Raw genomic sequence first — 18704 nt, 5'->3', positions numbered from 1 at the left:
AGGAAACACGTGCCATTATCATTGCTTTGCACAAAAAGGGCTTCACAGGCAAGGATATTGCTGCCAGTAAAGATTGCACCTAACTCAACCATTTATCGGATCATCAAGAACTTCAAGGAGAGCGGTTCAATTGTTGTGAAGAAGGCTTCAGGGAGCCCAAGAAAGTCCAGCAAGCGCCAGGACTGTCTCCTAAAGTTGATTCAGCTGTGGGATCAGGGCACCACCAGTACAGAGCTTGCTCGGGAATGGCAGCAGGCAGGTGTCAGTGCATCTGCACATACAGTGAGGCGAAGACTTTTGGAGGATGGCCTGGTGTCAACAGTAAAGCATCCTGAGACCATTCATGTGTGGGGTTGCTTCTCAGCCAAAGAAGTGGGCTCACTCACAATTTTGCCTAAGAACACAGCCATGAATAAATAATGGTACCAACACATCCTCCGAGAACAACTTCTCCCAACTATCCAGGAACAGTTTGGTGACAAACAATGCCCTTTCCAGCATGATGGAGCACCTTGCCAAAAGGCAAAGTGATAACTAAGTGGCTTGGGGAACAAAACATTGATATTTTGGGTCCATGGACAGGAAACTGCCCAGACCTTAATCCCATTGAGAACTTGTGGTCAATCCTCAAGAGGCGGTTGGACAAACAAAACCCACAAATTCTGACAAACTCCAAGCATTGATTATACAAGAATGGGCTGCCAGGGTGTGGCCCAGAAGTTAATTGACAGCATGCCAGGGTGGATTGCAGAGGTCTTGAAAAAGAAGGGTCCACACTGCAAATATTGACTCTTTGCATTAACTTCATGTAATTGTCAATAAAAGCCTGAGACACTTATGAAATGCTTGTAATTATACTTTAGTATTCCATAGTAACATCTGACAAAAATATCTAAAGACACTGAGGCAGCAGACTGTGAAAATTAATATTTGTGTCATTCTCAAAACTTTTGGTCACGACTGTATATTTTAGATTTCAGATTCTTCAAAGTAGCCACCCTTTGCCTTGATGACAGTTTTGCACACTCGTGGCATTCTCTCAACCAGCTTCATAAGGTAGTCACCTGGAATGCATTTCAAATAACAGGTGTGCCTTGTTAAAAGTTCATTTGTGGAATGTCTTTCTTTCTTAATGCGTTTGAGCCAATTAGTTGTGTTGTGACAATGTAGGGGTGGTATACAGAAGATAGCCCTATTTGGTAAAAGACAAAGTCCATATTATGGCAAGAACAGCTCAAATAAGCAAAGAGAAATGACAGTCCATTACTTTAAAACATGAAGGTCAGTCAATCCGGAACATTTTAAGAACGTTGAAGGTTTCTTCAAGTGCAGTCGCAAAAACCATCAAGCGCAATGATGACACTGGCTCTCGTGAGGACCACCACGGGAAATGGAGACCCAGAGTTACCTCTTCTGCAGGGGATAAGTTCATTAGAGTTAACTGCACCTCAGAAATTGCAGCCCAAATAAATGCTTCATAGAGTTCAAGTAACAGACACATCTCAACATCAACTGTTCAGAGGAGACTGCGTGAATCAGGCATTCATGGTTGAAATGCTGCAAAGAAACCACTACTAAAGGACACCAATAAGAAGAAGAGACTTGCTTGGGCCAAAAAAAACCCACGAGAAATGGACATTGGACCGGTGGAAATTTGTCATTTGGTCTGATGAGTCCAAATCTGAGATTGTTGGTTCTAAACGCAGTGTCTTTGTGAGACGCAGAGTAGGTGAACGGATGATCTCTGCATGTGTGGTTCCCACAGTGAAGCATGGAGAAGGAGGTGTGATGGTGTGGGGGTGCTTTGCTGGTGACACTGTCAGTGATTTATTTAGAATTCAAGTCACACTTAACCAGCATGGCTACAACAGCATTATGCAGCGATACGCCATGCCATCTGAAGGAAAAGCAGCCAACAACTCCTTCAAGACTTTTGGAAAAGCATTCCTCATGAAGCTGGTTGAGAGAATGCCAAGATTGTGCAGCTATCATCAAGGCAAAGGGTGGCTACTTTGAAAAACATAAATGCATTTTGATTTGTTTAACACTTTTTTGGTTACTACATGATTACATGTGTGTTATTTCATAGTTTTGATGTCTTCACTATTATTCTACAATGTAGAAAATAGTAAAGAAAAATACTTAAATGAGTAGGTGTGTCCAAACTTTTGACTGGTAGTGTACTTGCCAGTATCCATTTTTTGCATCCATAATAGAAAAGATGTTCGCTTTTGCCAGGCTTGGCAGTACCTCTTCAACGGTAGGCATTTGGTAATAAGGCTTTGTTCAGGTATTTGGATCGAGTCAGATTCTTATTTATCCACCACAACCATGCTTATCCACTTAGTAGGTTTGGTGACCTTCGTAATGACACCCTTTTCCTCCATTGAATCAACAGCCTTTAGTATACTGCTCAAAAAAATAAAGGGAACACTTAAACACATCCTAGATCTGAATGAAAGAAATAATCTTAAATACTATTTTCTTTACATAGTTGAATGTGCTGACAATAAAATCACACAAAAATAATCAATGGAAATCCAATTTATCAACCCATGGAGGTCTGGATTTGGAGTCACACTCAAAATTAAAGTGGAAAACCACACTACAGGCTGATCCAACTTTGATGTAATGTCCTTAAAACAAGTCAAAATGAGGCTCAGTAGTGTGTGTGGCCTCCACGTGCCTGTATGACCTCCCTACAACGCCTGGGCATGCTCCTGATGAGGTGGCGGATGGTCTCCTGAGGGATCTCCTCCCAGACCTGGAATAAAGCATCCGCCAACTCCTGGACAGTCTGTGGTGCAACGTGGCGTTGGTGGATGGAGCGAGACATGATGTCCCAGATGTGCTCAATTGGATTCAGGTCTGGGGAACGGGCGGGCAAGTCCATAGCATCAATGCCTTCCTCTTGCAGGAACTGCTGACACACTCCAGCCACATGTGGTCTAGCATTGTTTTTCATTAGGAGGAACCCAGGGCCAACCGCACCAGCATATGTTATCACAAGGGGTCTGAGGATCTCATCTCGGTACCTAATGGCAGTCAGGCTACCTCTGGCGAGCACATGGAGGGCTGTGCGGCCCCCCAAAGAAATGTCACCCCACACCATGACTGACCCACCGCCAAACCGGTCATGCTGGAGGATGTTGCAGGCAGCAGAACGTTCTCCACGGCGTCTCCAGACTCTGTCACGTCTGTCACGTGCTCAGTGTGAACCTGCTTTCATCTGTGAAGAGCACAGGGCGCCAGTGGCGAATTTGCCAATCTTGGTGTTCTCTGGCAAATGCCAAACGTCCTACACGGTGTTGGGCTGTAAGCACAACCCCCACCTGTGGACGTCGGGCCCTCATACCACCCTCATGGAGTCTGTTTCTGACCGTTTGAGCAGACACATGCACATTTGTGGCCTGCTGGAGGTCATTTTGCAGGGCTCTGGCAGTGCTTCTCCTGCTCCTCCTTGCACAAAGGCGGAGGTAGCGGTCCTGCTGCTGGGTTGTTGCCCTCCTACGGCCTCCTTCACGTCTCCTGATGTACTGGCCTGTCTCCTGGTAGCGCCTCCATGCTCTGGACACTACGCTGACAGACACAGCAAACCTTCTTGCCACAGCTCGCATTGATGTACCATCCTGGATGAGCTGCACTACCTGAGCCACTTGTGTGGGTTGTAGACTCCGTCTCATGCTACCACTAGAGTGAAAGCACCGCCAGCATTCAAAAGTGACCAAAACATCAGCGAGGAAGCATAGGAACTGAGAAGTGGTCTGTGGTCCCCACCTGCAGAACCACTACTTTATTGGGGGTGTCTTGCTAATTGCCTATAATTTCCACCTGTTGTCTTTTCCATTTGCACAACAGCATTTGAAATTTATTGTCAATCAGTGTTGCTTCCTAGGTGGACAGTTTGATTTCACAGAAGTGTGATTGACTTGGAGTTACATTGTGTTGTTTAAGTGTTCCCTTTATTTTTTTGAGCGGTGTATATGTTTTTTTCAATGGAATGGGGATTCGGCAGGGAAGCTGTTGAACTGGTCTGATAGACTCATCCACCACCAAGTGGAGGTCACCTGGCAGAGTCCCCATCCCTTCAAACACATCCTAAAACATTTTGCAACGATGTTAGCACAGCTGAAAACTGAGAAATTAAGCCTATTCCATGAGAGAAATTGCCAAGAAACTGAAGATCACCAGTCTCAACGTCAACAGTGAAGAGGCGACTCTGGGATGCTGGTCTTCTAGGCAGAGTTGCAAAAAAAAGCCATATCTCAGACTGGCCAATAAAAAGAAAAGACTAAGATGGGAAAAATAACACAGACACTGGACAGAGGAATTCTGCCTAGAAGGCCAGCATCCCAGAGTCGCCTCTCCACTGTTGACGTTGAGACTGGTGTTTTGCGGGTACTATTTAATGAAGCTGCCAGTTGAGGACTTGTGAGGTGTCTGTTTCTCAAACTAGTGTAATGTACTTGTACTCTTGCTCAGTTGTGCACCGGGGCCTCCCACTCCTGTTTCTATTCTGGTTAGAGACAGTTTGCGCTGTTCTGTGAAGGGAGTAGTACACAGCATTGTACGAGATCTTGAGTTTCTTGGCAATTTCTCGCATGGAATAGCCTTAATTTCTCAGAACAAGAATAGACTGACGAGTTTCAGAAGAAAGATTTTTGTTTCTGGCTATTTTGAGCCTGTAATCGAATCCACAAATGCTGATGCTCCAGATACTCAACTAGTCTAAAGAAGGCCTGTTTTATTTCTTATTTAATCAGCAACAACAGTTTTCAGCTGTGCTAACCTAATTGCAAAAGGATTTTCTAATGATCAATTAGCCTTTTAAAATGAGAAACTTGGATTAGCTAACACAACGTGCCATTGGAACACAGGAGTGATGGTTGCTGATAATGGGCCTCTGTACGCCTTTGTAGATATTCCACAAAGAAATCTGCCGTTTCCAGCTACAATAGTCATTTACAACATTAACAATGTCTACACTGTATTTCTGATCAATTTGATGTTATTTTAATGGACAAAAAAAAAGGACATTTCTAAGTGACCCCAAACTTTTGAACGGTAGTGTAATTACATTACTGATCTCCCCCAGTAAAACAAATCCCGTCTGAATAGGGCACAATAGAGCCTGACCTATAGCACATCATAATCACTTCAATAAATTGGTTATAACAAACTGAACACCATAACAGGTGACAGAAAAATGGATGTCGAGGATGTGACAAACTCGAAACGGGGGAATGTTACTGTTTGCTCAGGAGGTAAAGGGAAAGTCATATGGAGAATAACTTTGACTAGTTGTGAAAAATACTGGAGATCAAGAAAAAGAAGGTAAGGAGCAAGCGCTGCGTGCATATTATATGTGCAAAAACAGGTGCTGTATAGATTACAATATAATTTCTGACCGTTTGGAACAATGTAAACGCTAAATAAATTATAAGGGTACCAGAGAGTCTGTTGTTGCCTTTATTACAGCAAAAACTAAAAACAGTCACATTCATTCGTGAATGCAATTTGCGAAATGGAACAGTTTATTTACTGTTTAAGCTAATTATTCAAGCCTCGCTTTATTTTATCTTAAAACTAAAATGCTTGATTACATTTCAAATTATGAATGACTCGTATGCTGTGTGATAACATGAACAAATTAATTATTGATTGATACAGTAGCCTATATAAGTATTGAAATATAGGCCTAAGTAAGGTACAGTATTAAGACTAAACAGTAAGCGCTCTTAGGCTGCTATACTAAGCTTACTAATGATAATGACATTACTTATGATCATAATAATAATAATAGTAATAATAACAATAAGGAGGTCAAGAAAAAGCAGCGATATATTATTATTATAAATATAATTTTTCGGACAATTTGGAAGACTAAATAAATTATAAATAATACCAGAGGCTGTTCTAACAAAATAAAGTGTAAGGACTTTATTACAGCAAAGATTAAAAACAGCCTAATTGTGTACTTGACATGTCATTGCGGGAGGCTTTTGCTCGTGAAAATCAGTAGGCTATTAAACAAACACTCAAACAGGCAACAGAAGCAGGATCTTATTCCTGCAGATATATTGATGATTTATAAAGCCAGACAAATGTAACAGTTGATTATAGACCTAATTAAGTTGGAGTTTCCTTTCCTCACTTTTCTTAGAAAATAAGGCAAGGGCTGTTTTCCTCCGCTGCATTGTTCTCAACACCAATATGCTTGTTAAATTTGCTTATATGCACATAGCAACATGGTCTAGGAAAAGGCGCCAATTCAACAGCACACTGATGTGTTTCTGAACTGCGGACAGCGGCCACTATCCAACGCAGGAGGAAGCGCATTTTATATCAAATAACGTTATTTTTATTAGTGTTGCACCATCGTTCTTCTGTAATATAACCATATACAATTTCAGTAGCACGTCTTAGACTGATGGACTGTGTCATCCCCACGGCCTCCTCAATGAATCAGTTCACTCAGACAGGTGTTACGTACACCATGATATTTAAAAATTTTTTAAATGTTTTGCTACTGCTCGACTAAAGAAATCTCGGTCGGTCAACAGCCTATCGACCAAACAATCGACGAGTCGACTAACTGGGGTCAGCCCTAGTCCCATTCCATGTTTGTATTATTTCTATTGATTGTCTATCACTATGTGCCATCAGGGTGATTGCCCACAAAACTTGAACAAAAGATGACCATGACTCTTTTGATTTTCACGAATTTTATCCATAAAAGGATCCTTTGGAAGAAGGTGTGATTACATTATTTGACATTTGCATCTTAAAGCACAATTGAGAAATAATTAATTGAAGTTTTGGCCTTACATTTTGGCCTTACTCAGGCCTACTTTAGACACCATAATGTTTCATCTGTCATATGAAGCTTTACTACTTGCTCTGTAATATGAGTAGTATTTTGATTAAAATAAAATTATTTTCTTGCATAAAATTTATGAATAAAGATAAATCTAAACATGAATATTGAAAAACATTTTCCAATATGTTGTTGATCATAATATAAATCTACAGCAGGGGTTCTTAAACTTTTAGCTCGAGACCCAAATGAGAAATGAATCGTCCTCCTGTGACCCAAATCGTCCTCCAAACAGCCCAAATGAATTATAGATGTGATTATAGATGTATTCTCATAACTCGCGATCTACCTCTCACATGCCCAGGGCCCACTTTGGGTCCTGACCAATAGTTTAAGAAAGAAAACCTGATCTACAGGCATATATATAAAGTTCCAGAGAGGGATCTCACCTAGTTTAGAGTTATGATAAAAATTGTAGCATTATGATCCAATTCCCTTGTAGCACATACAGATTAAACATTATGGAGTCTTAAAGGAGGCCTGGGTAAGGTCAAAATGTCACAAATGTTCCAACTTCAATTAAAGGAATAATCCACCCAAAACTACAAATTCGTAAGATTTACAGTGTTAAATAACACTAACGTGGGAACAAGGTTCAAACATGCTTCGTCGCAGCATGTGAAAATCTGTTGCAGCAAAACCCATAATTCAAAGCTATCAATTTAGGAGTCTACAATCTCATCATGTTCAACTTGCAGTTCATCTCAGTCTGCCTCAATGTGCAGAGTGCTAGCTATGACAACGGCCCTTTCCTACAGACACACAGGGAGCATTGTGCGATAGAGTTGAATCATTTGGTACACTGTTTAGATTGAGCACATCTAACTGAAATATATACTTTGTCATGACGATAAACGGATGATTTGGTGATCTGGAGTGCAAGTAATTGTTTTAAAAGCGTTATGAAATGTTATATTGTGTTTTTCCCCCATCTCCAGTGATGAGTACCGTATACGTATGACGTTTTCCTACACGATTTCCTGATTTCACAGACAGACCACTTAAAAGTTAAAACATGGTGAAAATAGTTATTTTACCCACTCATAAAACATTCGAAAAATTGACAGGAGTTTAAAGAGTTTATTTTCTGGGGGTGGATTATCCCTTTAATTATTTCTCAATTACACTTTCAGACACAAATGTCAAATATCTGTCAACAAGCCTTCTTCCAAAGGACCCTTCTATGGATGCGATTTCACGAAAATCCCCCAACTCATGGTCCTGTTCTAGTTCGGTGAGGAATCACTCATCATAAAGCTACTGGACAGTGACAACTCAAGTAGGTCTATGCCACTTCCTGACATGAGGACCTCCATGCCTAGACAGTCGCTAGGTCGGGGGGTAACTGATCCTTGAAACTAGAGAAACATCTAATTCTACAAAGCAACAACAAAACTGCCATCAAGGCCTCAAGTTTTCACTGGCCTAGTTTTCACTTGCCCATCTCTTGCCTAAACTATTCTAGACCATTTGGCAGCCTGTTGCACAATGTGAGCTCTGAAACACAGGTACCTTTTTCAGGCGGTTTCTTGTTGTGGTTCAGTTGTCCACTCACATCCCGTAGTCTCTTTTCTAACTCTTTCTTCTTTTCCTGAACCAGTTCTTCCTTAGAATTGGCACTGTTTTCCTCAATGCCCGCTGCGAGAGACACACAGTGCCATGCAATAAGTTCCCACATGCTGTACCTTGCTGATCTGGCAACAAGCTGCACGTCTTGGCCTCTCTAACATCTAGTTTATTTCTGTGTTTTGGTGTGGTAATGAGTCCACTTAAAATTCTATTGGACCAAAACAATAGTTCCAGTTCAAGTCAGTTTTGCTCTCTTGAATTAGGATATATTTCTGTTGTCGCATTCAACACAGAAGTACTGTACGTGAATTGGCAAACTGCTCTGCATATGAGAGACAATTGTATCTGAACTGAAGGCCAATTTTCAATGAACCACTAAAGCCAGACATGCAAAGGATGGGAGGGTGAGTAACCTCAGTTCAAAGGGGGGAGGGGGGGGGACAAATGCAAGGGAGCTTTAAAGCATTTAGGCAACAGACAGAGAAAGGAAAGGTTTATCCCTGGAGAAGGGCATCTGTGAAAACACCAAGAAAGAGTAATAGTTCACAACTTACGTAAAAGTTTCCGCTGCTTTTTCTGCAAACAGGACTTGACGTATCGTTCGAGCTCACGAAGGGTTGAGGGTTTGAGTGTCTCAAAGTCTATCTCTATCTCGTCTGGATTGGAGTCACGCAACGATGGCTCCCGGGACTGGATGATGTGGACCACCCTGCCCAACTTCTCACCCGGAAGACGGTTGATGTCAAGGCTGAGCTGGCGCTTCTCGTCGTACGACATGGGAAGGGATGTCTCCTCTTCTGACTCGTTGTTCGCCACCACCACCTTGGACCCTTTCTTCGGTTGCCTGAAATTGTTTTGGTCAGATCTTTGTTAGGCCTACAGCTTTTGCCTTTCTCAGGATGTTCAGCTTAGCACTGAGGGAAGTTCAAAGAACAGATGATTTGTGACAGACTGACATGTCTGGATCAGGCTACATGGAGATACGAGTTAAAGTGTAACACAGCAGTGCGTAACACTGTTGCAACAAGAGGCATAGTAACAATGATTCATCCAAAACAAAAGTTACTGGCAGTATTGAGCAAATTACTTGTGATGCTCAGGACAGTGTGATGAATTACGAAACAGATATGAAAAGACTGGGCAGTAGTACCTGGTAGCCACAACCATGCTGTTTGGTTTCCGGGCTGGAGCCTTCTTCTGATTAGCTGGCTTGGCTTGGGGTGCCAACTTGGGTTTCTTCTTGTCATCAGCCTTCCCCTTGTCCTTCTCTTTCTTCTTATCTTTTTCCCTTTTCTTTGGTTTACTTACTGGGGCCTGTGACAGAACAGCCAGCTGTTCGTGAACGGCCTTCAGCTGAGGAGAAAAGCAGAGTCAAGAGTCACCAGATGTTGGTGTATGTAGGGTGAAGCTGATGCAGGGACTGGGGCAAGATACTGGGAGTGATGGCAAAATACAGGCATCGATGGTTAGCTTATTGTGTGATGTTGGCACGTGTAACCTGTTGCAGAGAATTTGCACCATTTTGTCTTGGACTATCTCATGTCACAATTATGACAGTGATATTAGTTATATATTAGCCCAGGGAGGAACATTTTCTTTTCCCTTTGAAGGAGTCTCATTTTATAGCCAATTAATGCGTTTGCTTGATTTACTTGGCTTTTGTTGCATCTTAAATCATCCACAAGTTATCTTATTCATGTATTATGTACATTAATTAATGGACTATACAGTACCCATGTTTCTGCATATCTTCTCAAATGAAAGCTCAAAATATTAATAGAAACAATCAAGTGTGTGATGTGTATAATGTACATTGATTTATCTCACAAAAACAGTAGAATACTGGCATGCAAATGAGGTGTCTCGATAAATAATTTCCCATTGGCCTGGGAAAAAAGTGGTAGGAAAAGCACACCGGGGCCAACCAGCCTGTACTGTAGCTGTCTAACACTTTAAAACAAGAAGCACATGCTGACTCCCCAAGTAACGCATTGACTGATTGCTTTTTGAAGAAACAAGTATGTAATATAGAACAAAAAAACAAACAATATAATAACTTTGAATTGTGAACACCCTAATAACACTGACATTTCCTCGTCTTCAGCACAAAAACATTGGTCTTTTTTATTCCACTTGAAAAAAGGAGGAAATATTTTAAGTGAAGCTACAATGCGGAAAAAGCATTTAAAATCATTGCCAGAATCATAAAATAAAATCACTGCTAACACTATCACCATTCGCCACCAGCCAACACTGTCACAAAGTTTTATTAGTTACAGGATACACATGGTTTACATCGTCCAACATCGTCATGCTTACCACCATGAAAACTAACATTTCCTATAAAAAACACAAAAATAATGCAACAATGGAGGGAAAAAGTAACTATCAACTTACAAAAAATCTTAGAAAGGACTATCTAGGCCTACATGACAAAGACCAAGCTGACTACTGAGGGAAAGACCATCTGCTAGGGATGGACAATAGTATTCGAATACTTTAACACGGAAAATTGTATTGAAATATCCATGTGTCATTGTAACATACTACAAAGATATACCATTACATTTCAAATGATTAATTTAATAAAACAAACTTTTCAATGTAGTTTTTATGACATGAGCCCCATAAAAAGACTGGCAGCCGACCGGTAGCATTCACGTGTGTAGCTTGTTTTTTATGTTGGCCAATCAAAGTGGCAAAAAGGCTCAATGTAATTAAAGGTTAGAGATATGAGAAGGAGTAGGCTACAACGAGAAACCAACAAGTAGGCTGTTTAATCTTAACGGGGTTGGGTAGAAAGCGCAGCATGTACAGTGCATTCAGAATACATTCAAATCCCTTCCCCTTTTCCACATTTTGCTGCGTTACACTCTTATTCAGAAATTGTTTAAATATATTTTTTCATCAATCTACACACAATACCCCACAACAACAAAGCAAAAACAGGTTTTTAGAAATTTCTGCAAATTTCTAAAACTTAAAAAAACGAAATATTTACATACGTATTAAGACCCTTTGCTATGAGACTCAATAGAGCTCAAGTGCATCCTGTTTCCATTGATCATCCTTGAGATGTTTCTACAACTTGATTCGAGTCCACCAGTGGTAAATTCAATTGATTGGACAAGATTTGGAAAGGCACACAAGTGTCTATTATAAGGTCCCACAAGCCTTGAGGTCGAAGAAATTGTCTGTAGAGCTCCGAGACAGGACTGTGTCGAGGCACAGATCTGGGGAAGGGTACCAAAAAAATTCTGCAGCATTGAAGGTCCCCAAAAACACAGTGGCCTCCCTCATTCTTAAATGGAAGAAGTTTGAAACCACCAAGACTCTTCCTAGCCTGGCCAAACTGAGCAATCGGGGGAGAAGGGCCTTGGTCGAGGAGGTTACTAAGAATCTGATGGTCACTCTGACAGAGCTCCAGAGTTCCTCTGTGGAGATGGAAGAACCTTCCAGAAGGATAACCATCTCTGCAGCACTCCACCAATCAGGCCTTTATGGTAGAGCGGCCAGACGGAAGCCACTATTTAGTAAAAGGCAGAGTTTGCCAAAAGGCACGTAAAGGACTGTCAGACCATGAGAAAGAAGATTCTCTGGTCTGATGAAACCAAGATTGATCTTTTTGGCCTGAATGCCAAGCGTCATGTCTAGAGGAAATCTGACACCATCCCCTATGCTGAAGCATGGCGGTGGCAGCATCATGCTGTGGGGATGTTTTTCAGCGGCAGGGACTGGGAGACGAGGGAAAGATGAAAGGAGCAAAGTACAGAGAGATCCTTGATGAAAACCTGCTCTAGAGCGCTCAGGACCTCAGACTGGGGTGAAGGTTCACCTTCCAACAGGGCAACAACCCTAAGCACACAGCCAAGACAATGCAGGAGTGGCTTCGGGACAAGCCTCTGAATATTCTTGAGTGGCTCAGCCAGAGCCTGGACTTGAACCCGATCGAACATCTCTGTAATCATTGCCAAAGGTGCTTCAACAAAGTACTGAGTAAAGGGTCTGAATACTTACATAAATGTGATTTCAGTTTTTAGGTTTTTGCTTTTCATTATGGGGTTTTGTTTGGAGATTGATGATTAAACATTTTTTTAATTACATTTTAGAATAAGGCTGTAACGTAACAAAATGTGGAAAAAGTTATGGGGTCTGAATACATTCTGAATGCACTGTAGCCTCAATTAGCCTAGCTAGCTGTAGCTGAATAGCTTAGCTAGCTAGCTTGTCTGGGCTAATCCAGTCAAGAAAGGCACTGTTATATCATAGGAGGCGCAATAGGAGGACAGGCTCATTGTAATGGCTGGAATAGAGTCAAATATGTTTCCATGTGTTTGATGCATTTGGAACCATTCCATTTATTCCATTCCAGCCATTAGACGGTCCCGTGTGGCTCAGTTGGTAGAGCATGGTGTTTGCAACACCAGGGTTGTGGGTTCGTTTCCCACGGGGGACCAGTACGGAGAAAAAAATGTATGAAATGTATGCACTCACTACTGTAAGTCGCTCTGGATAAGAGCGTCTGCTAAATGACCAAAATGAAAAAAAAACAATGAGCCCATCCTCCTATATCGCCCCCCCCACCAGCCTCCTCTGTGTTTTATGGGATGGTAAATAACATTGGGGCTGCTACAAGTTAGCTAGTCTTGGCTGTAGCCGAGTTGCCTTGGCTAAAGTTACTTCGTCTCCCTCTCCCCTCCGTCTGCTTGGCTTGCTCCCATCTCACACACAACGGCCCCTCCGCAGCTGCAGCAATAGCGTGCCAATACCTCTCCCTCACACAGCAGTGCTCAGATTAAAATGTTTTTTTTTTTTTTAAAACACATGTATTTTGAATTTCCGGATATCCAACATTTTATTTCAAACTCCCATCCCTACCATCTACCAAGCACACTTACAATCCGTTTCAGAGTGCTGGTCCCCACCTGTAACCCTCTACCGCTCTTTCAACAAGGTGCAATACAAAAATATAAATAGTTTTGCGGGGACGGGGAAGTAAGAGATAAATCACCTGAAAACGTTTGGCACACCCGTTTTTTTTCCCCGCCCTGTTACCATTGGGGTGCTCCACAGTGATTTGCTGGTAAGAAAGCCAAAGGGGAAATCAGTGGACAAAGATAGAAAACTCCAAAGATCATGTTAACATCCTAGCAGCACAACAAACTATTTCATCATCAGAGCTAAATACTGTCACCATTGGTATGAATGAAATGTAAAACATTGCTCTAAATGTGAGCTCTACAGTTACAGTATGCAAGCCATGATACCAAGATATTCTAACAGTTTGTGGCGGTAGAGGGTTAACTATGTCACTTTTACTGTGGATCTCTGAACATCATGTAGTGGCTTTGATTTTTAAGTGGTAGCGGTCTAAATCTGAAGTGGGGGATGAAGAGGGCATCTCCCTGTTCATCCATCCATGGGTTTTGGATCTTGGTCCTTGGTTGTGAGAACCCACCTGTTCCGAACCCACCTGTTCCTGCAGTTCGGCGAGCCGCGTGGCCCGCTCCTCCTCTGAGTCCGAGCTCTCCGAGCTGGAGGTGTTGCCGCTGTTCTCACTGCTCTCTGTACTCTTGCTTACCACCGGCGTGGTGGAGGGCTGGGTGGCGTCGATGGGCTCGTCCGGCATCTTGGCAAATCGCATCTCAAACACATCCTGAGAAACAAGACGACAAGGGGCAGTTCAACCGGCAGTGCTCCAATGAGGTGATTTAAATCTGATGAACTTTATCTTACCTGTAGCTTCCTGGCCATGGCTACAACCTCGTGGTCGGGGGGGTTGTACTTGTAGCAATTTGAGAACATTAACCGGACGTCTGTCGCAAAGCTTTGGGCATCTTGGTAATCTTGACTGTCCATTTTTTTCTGTGGATACAGCGCAAACAGTCAGAGTCTTATTACTGAGAAAGCTCTCTCTTCAAAACTCAAAAGCAAATCTACTAGAAAAACAAATGTAATCATCCTCCCCTTAGCTGTTACGGTGTCGACTGTCGTTCAGGGACAGTTTTAATAACGAAATAAAAAAACAGGGTCAAATTATTTTCTTCCACCAAGTAAACAGCCAGGCTTTGGAGGGCAATTTCGAAGAGTTAGGAGTGAGTCGAGGGAGTGAATAGGGGACCTACTTTGACAGTGCTGAGGTCCATGGGGTGCTTGATGATCTCATGGTAGTCATGCAGTTCTAGCGCCTCCGCATCTACAGGCTTATAGAAAGGCCAAGCGTAGGCTGCGTGCTTCTTGGAGAGCATCTCCTTCAGGATGAAGTCGCAGTGCTTGAGCTGCTCGCCGAGCTTGCCTTTCTTGCCACCGAGCAGTGGCACCTCTCTGTCCTCGGTGCCCTTCTTGGGGGGCTTTAGGGGTCGCACCGTGCTCTCCCGCCTGGATGAGACTTTCCCCTGTTGGGATTCCAGGAGCTGGGTAGGGGAGTCACTTCTACTGGCCGAGATTGCTGAGGTTGTGGGAGTTGTTGTGTCTGCTTTCCGCTTCACCCCCTTTTTCTGTGAAAATGACGATGGCCAAACACAAATACATCAATGGCTTGCTTCTCTTTATCAAGACATGGCATATCCAACATTTTATCGGATTTGTAATAGATTACATCCTAAGACAACATTTTGAGGAGCAGAATTGTAAAATACGTTCCCCACACGAAATCCCATTAGACTAGAAATAAATAAAAAGACCCGAGAGCGGCCTGTCTTTCTGGACTGAACATTTAATTTTTTATATAATTCAAAAAAATTACATACATACACACAGTTGAAGTCGGAAGTTTACATACACCTTTGCCAAATACATTTAAACTCAGTTTTTCACAATTCCTGACATTTAATCCTAGTAAAAATTCCCTGTCTTAGCTCTGTTAGGATCACCACTTTATTTTAAGAACGTGAAATGTCAGAATAATAGTGGAGAGAGTGATTTATTTCAGCTTTTATTTCTGTCATTACATTCCCAGTGGGTCAGAAGTTTACATACACTCAATTAGTATTTGGTAGCATTGCCTTTAAATTGTTTAACTTGGGTCAAACATTTCAGGTAGCCTTCCACTAGCTTCCCACAATAAGTTGGGTGAATTTTGGCCCATTCCTCCTGACAGAGCAGGCGTAACTGAGTCAGGTTTGTAAGGCCTCCTTGCTCACACAAGATTTTTCAGTTCTGCCCAAAAAATTTCTATAGGATTGAGGTCAGGGTTTTGTGATGTTGTCCTTAAGCCATTTTGCCACAACTGTGGAAGAATGCTTGGGGTCATTGTCCATTTGGAAGACCCATTTGCGACCAAGCTTTAACTTCCTGACTGATGTCTTGAGATGGTGCTTCAGTATATCCACATAATTTTCCTTACTCGTGATGCAATCTATTTTGTGAAGTGCACCAGTCCCTCCTGCAGCAAAGCACCCCCACAACATGATGCTGCCACCCCCGTGCTTCACGGATGGGATGGTGTTCTTTGGCTTGCAAGCCTCCCCCTTTTTCCTCCAAACATAGCGATGGTCATTATGGCCAAATAGTTCTATTTTTGTTTCATCAGACCAGAGGACATTTCTCCAAAAAGTATGATCTTTGTCCCCATGTGCAGTAGCAAACCGTAGTCTGGATTTTTTTATGGTGGTTTTGGAGCAGTGGCTTCTTCCTTGCTGAGCGGCCTTTCAGGATATGTCAATATAGGACTCGTTTTACTGTGGATATAGATACTTTTGTACCTGTTTCCTCCAGCATCTTCACAGGGTCCTTTGCTGTTGTTCTGGGATTGATTTGCACTTTTTGCACCAAAGTACGTTCATCTCTAGGAGACAGAACACGTCTCCTTCCTGAGTGGTATGAAGGCTGCGTGGTCCCATGGTGTTTATAATTGCATACTATTGTTTGTACAGAAGAACGTGGTACCTTCAGGCGTTTGGAAAATGCTCCCAAGGATGAACCAGACTTGTGGAAGTCTACAGTTTTTTTTTATTGAGGTCTTGGCTGATTTCTTTTGGTTTTCCCATGATGTCAAGCACTGGGGCACTGAGTTTGAAGGTAGGCCTTGAAATACATCCACAGGTACAACCCCAACTGTCTCAAATTATGTCAATTAGCCTATCAGAAGCTTCTAAAGCCATGACATCATTTTCGAGAATTTTCCAAGCTGTTTAAAGGCACAGTCAACTTAGTGTATGTAAACTTCTGACCCACTGGAATTGTGATACAGTGAATTATAAGTGAAATAATCTGTCTGTAAACAATTGTTGGAAAAATTACTTGTGTCATGCACAAAGTAGATGTCCTAACTGACTTACGAAAACTATAGTTTGTTAACCTCTCTTTGGTAGTGGGCAGTATTTTCACGTCCAGATGAAAAGCGTGCCCAAAGTAAACTGCCTGTTACTCAGGCCCAGAAGCTAGGATATGCATATAATTTGTAGATTTGGATAGAAAACACAAGTTTCTAAAACTGTTAAAATAATGTCTGTGAGTATAACAGAACTGATATGGCAGATGAAACACCGAGGACAAACCATCCCCCCCCCCCAAAAAAAGAATTCAGCCTACCACTATTTTCAATGGCTGTCACTTTTACTATAAGGCGAAGTCCTCCCAGATTGCAGTTCCTAGGGCTTCCGCTAGATGTCAGTCTTTAGAAAGAGTTTCAGGCTGGTTTTTGGAAAAATTAGACAAATTGTCGTTTTTCTTGGTGGCTCCCAATTTGGCTTTAGTGTTTCCAAGCGCGTCAATGAGAGCGCGTTCTTTGGTATTTTTCTCCGGTAAAGACAATAACAATTCCCCGTCTTAAATTTGATCGTTTATTTACGTATTAGGGTACCTAAGGTTTGATTATAAACGTTGTTTGACTTGCATGGAAAAGTTTATTAGTAACGTTTGGGATTCATTTTGTATGCATTTTGATGGAGGGAAACTGGGTGGATTATTGACTGAAGCGCGCCAGCTAAACTGAGTTTTTATGGATATAAAGAAGGACATTATCAAACAAAAGGACCATGTGTGATGTAACTGGGACCTTTTGGAGTGCCAACAGAAGAAGATCATCAAAGGCATTTTTTATATCGCTATTTCTGACTTTTGTGTCGCACCTGCCTGGTTGAAATATGTTTTCATGGTTTTGTATGCGGGGCGCTGTCCTCAGATAATCGAAAGGTGTGCTTTTGCCGTAAAGCCTTTTTGAAATCTGACACAGCGGCTGGATTAACAAGAAGTTAAGCTTTATTTTGATGTATTACACTTGTGATTTTATGAAAGATAAATATTGATAATTCTGTAGTTTGAATTTCACGCTCTGCAATTCCACCAGATATTGGCCAGGTGGGAAGCTAATTTGTGGAGTGGTTGAAAAAACGAGTTTTAATGACTCCAACCAAGTGTATGTAAACTTCCGACTTCAACTGTACATACATAGACAAAAACAATAAACAAATTAACATTTACAGTGGCTTGCGAAAGTGTTCACCCCCCTTGGCATTTTTCCTATTTTGTTGCCTTACACCTAGAATTAAAATAGATTTTCGGGGGTTTGTATCATTTGATTTACACAACATGCCTACCACTTTGAAGATGCAAAATATGTTTTATTCTGAAACAAACAAGAAATAATACAAAAAAACTGAAAACTTGAGCGTGCATAACTATTCACCCCCCCAAAGTCAATACTTTGTAGAGCCACCTTTTGCAGCAATTACAGCTGCAAGTCTCTTGGGGTATGTCTCTATAAGCTTGGCACATCTAGCCACTGGGATTTTTTCCCATTCTTCAAGGCAAAACTGCTCCAGCTCCTTCAAGTTGGATGGGTTCCACTGGTGTACAGCAATCTTTAAGTCATACCACAGATTCTCAATTGGATTAAGGTCTGGGCTTTAACTAGGCCATTCCAAGACATTTTAATGTTTCCCCTTAAACCACTCGAGTGTTGCTTTAGCAGTATGCTTACAGTCATTGTCCTGCTGGAAGGTGAACCTCTGTCTCAAATCTCTGGAAGATTGAAACAGGTTTCCCTCAAGAATTTCCCTGTATTTAGCCCCATCCATCATTCCTTCAATTCTGACCAGTTTCAAAGTTGCAGCCACCACCATGCTTCACTGTGGGGATGTTGTTCTCGGGGTGATGAGAGGTATTGGGTTTGTGCCAGACATAGCGTTTTCCTTGATGGCCAAAAAGCGAAATCTGACCAGAGTACCTTCTTCCATATGTTTGGGGAGTCTCCCACTTGCTCCATGGGATGTTGAAAGTTGTGGATATTGTTTTAGAACCCAACCCTGATCTGTAC

At 42.0% G+C, this 18704-nt stretch overlaps 1 protein-coding gene across 11 annotated transcripts in view; it reads right to left on the bottom strand.

The window, feature by feature from the left end:
* The window catches only part of LOC106586971 (bromodomain-containing protein 3), a 51046-nt gene that overhangs the window by 24861 nt on the left and 7481 nt on the right, over nucleotides 1-18704 (bottom strand). For 7 of the 11 annotated variants that reach the window (XM_014174738.2, XM_014174734.2, XM_014174735.2 and 4 more), the window contains exons 6-12: nucleotides 14572-14943; nucleotides 14183-14311; nucleotides 13905-14102; nucleotides 13458-13526; nucleotides 9597-9799; nucleotides 9001-9290; nucleotides 8390-8515 (exon numbers count right to left, since the gene is read on the bottom strand). In XM_014174738.2, coding sequence (XP_014030213.2) covers nucleotides 8390-8515; nucleotides 9001-9290; nucleotides 9597-9799; nucleotides 13458-13526; nucleotides 13905-14102; nucleotides 14183-14311; nucleotides 14572-14943 — 1387 coding nt within the window. The remainder of the gene's footprint in view (nucleotides 1-8389; nucleotides 8516-9000; nucleotides 9291-9596; nucleotides 9800-13457; nucleotides 13527-13904; nucleotides 14103-14182; nucleotides 14312-14571; nucleotides 14944-18704) is intronic. The other 4 variants (XM_014174742.2, XM_014174744.2, XM_045707996.1 and 1 more) reach the window with 4 other exon arrangements.

This window comes from Salmo salar, chromosome ssa26, assembly GCF_905237065.1.
Source record: "Salmo salar chromosome ssa26, Ssal_v3.1, whole genome shotgun sequence".
NCBI lineage: Eukaryota > Metazoa > Chordata > Actinopteri > Salmoniformes > Salmonidae > Salmo > Salmo salar.
Note: the sequence above shows the minus strand (reverse complement) of the source record. Positions and strands in the feature narration are given on the sequence as shown.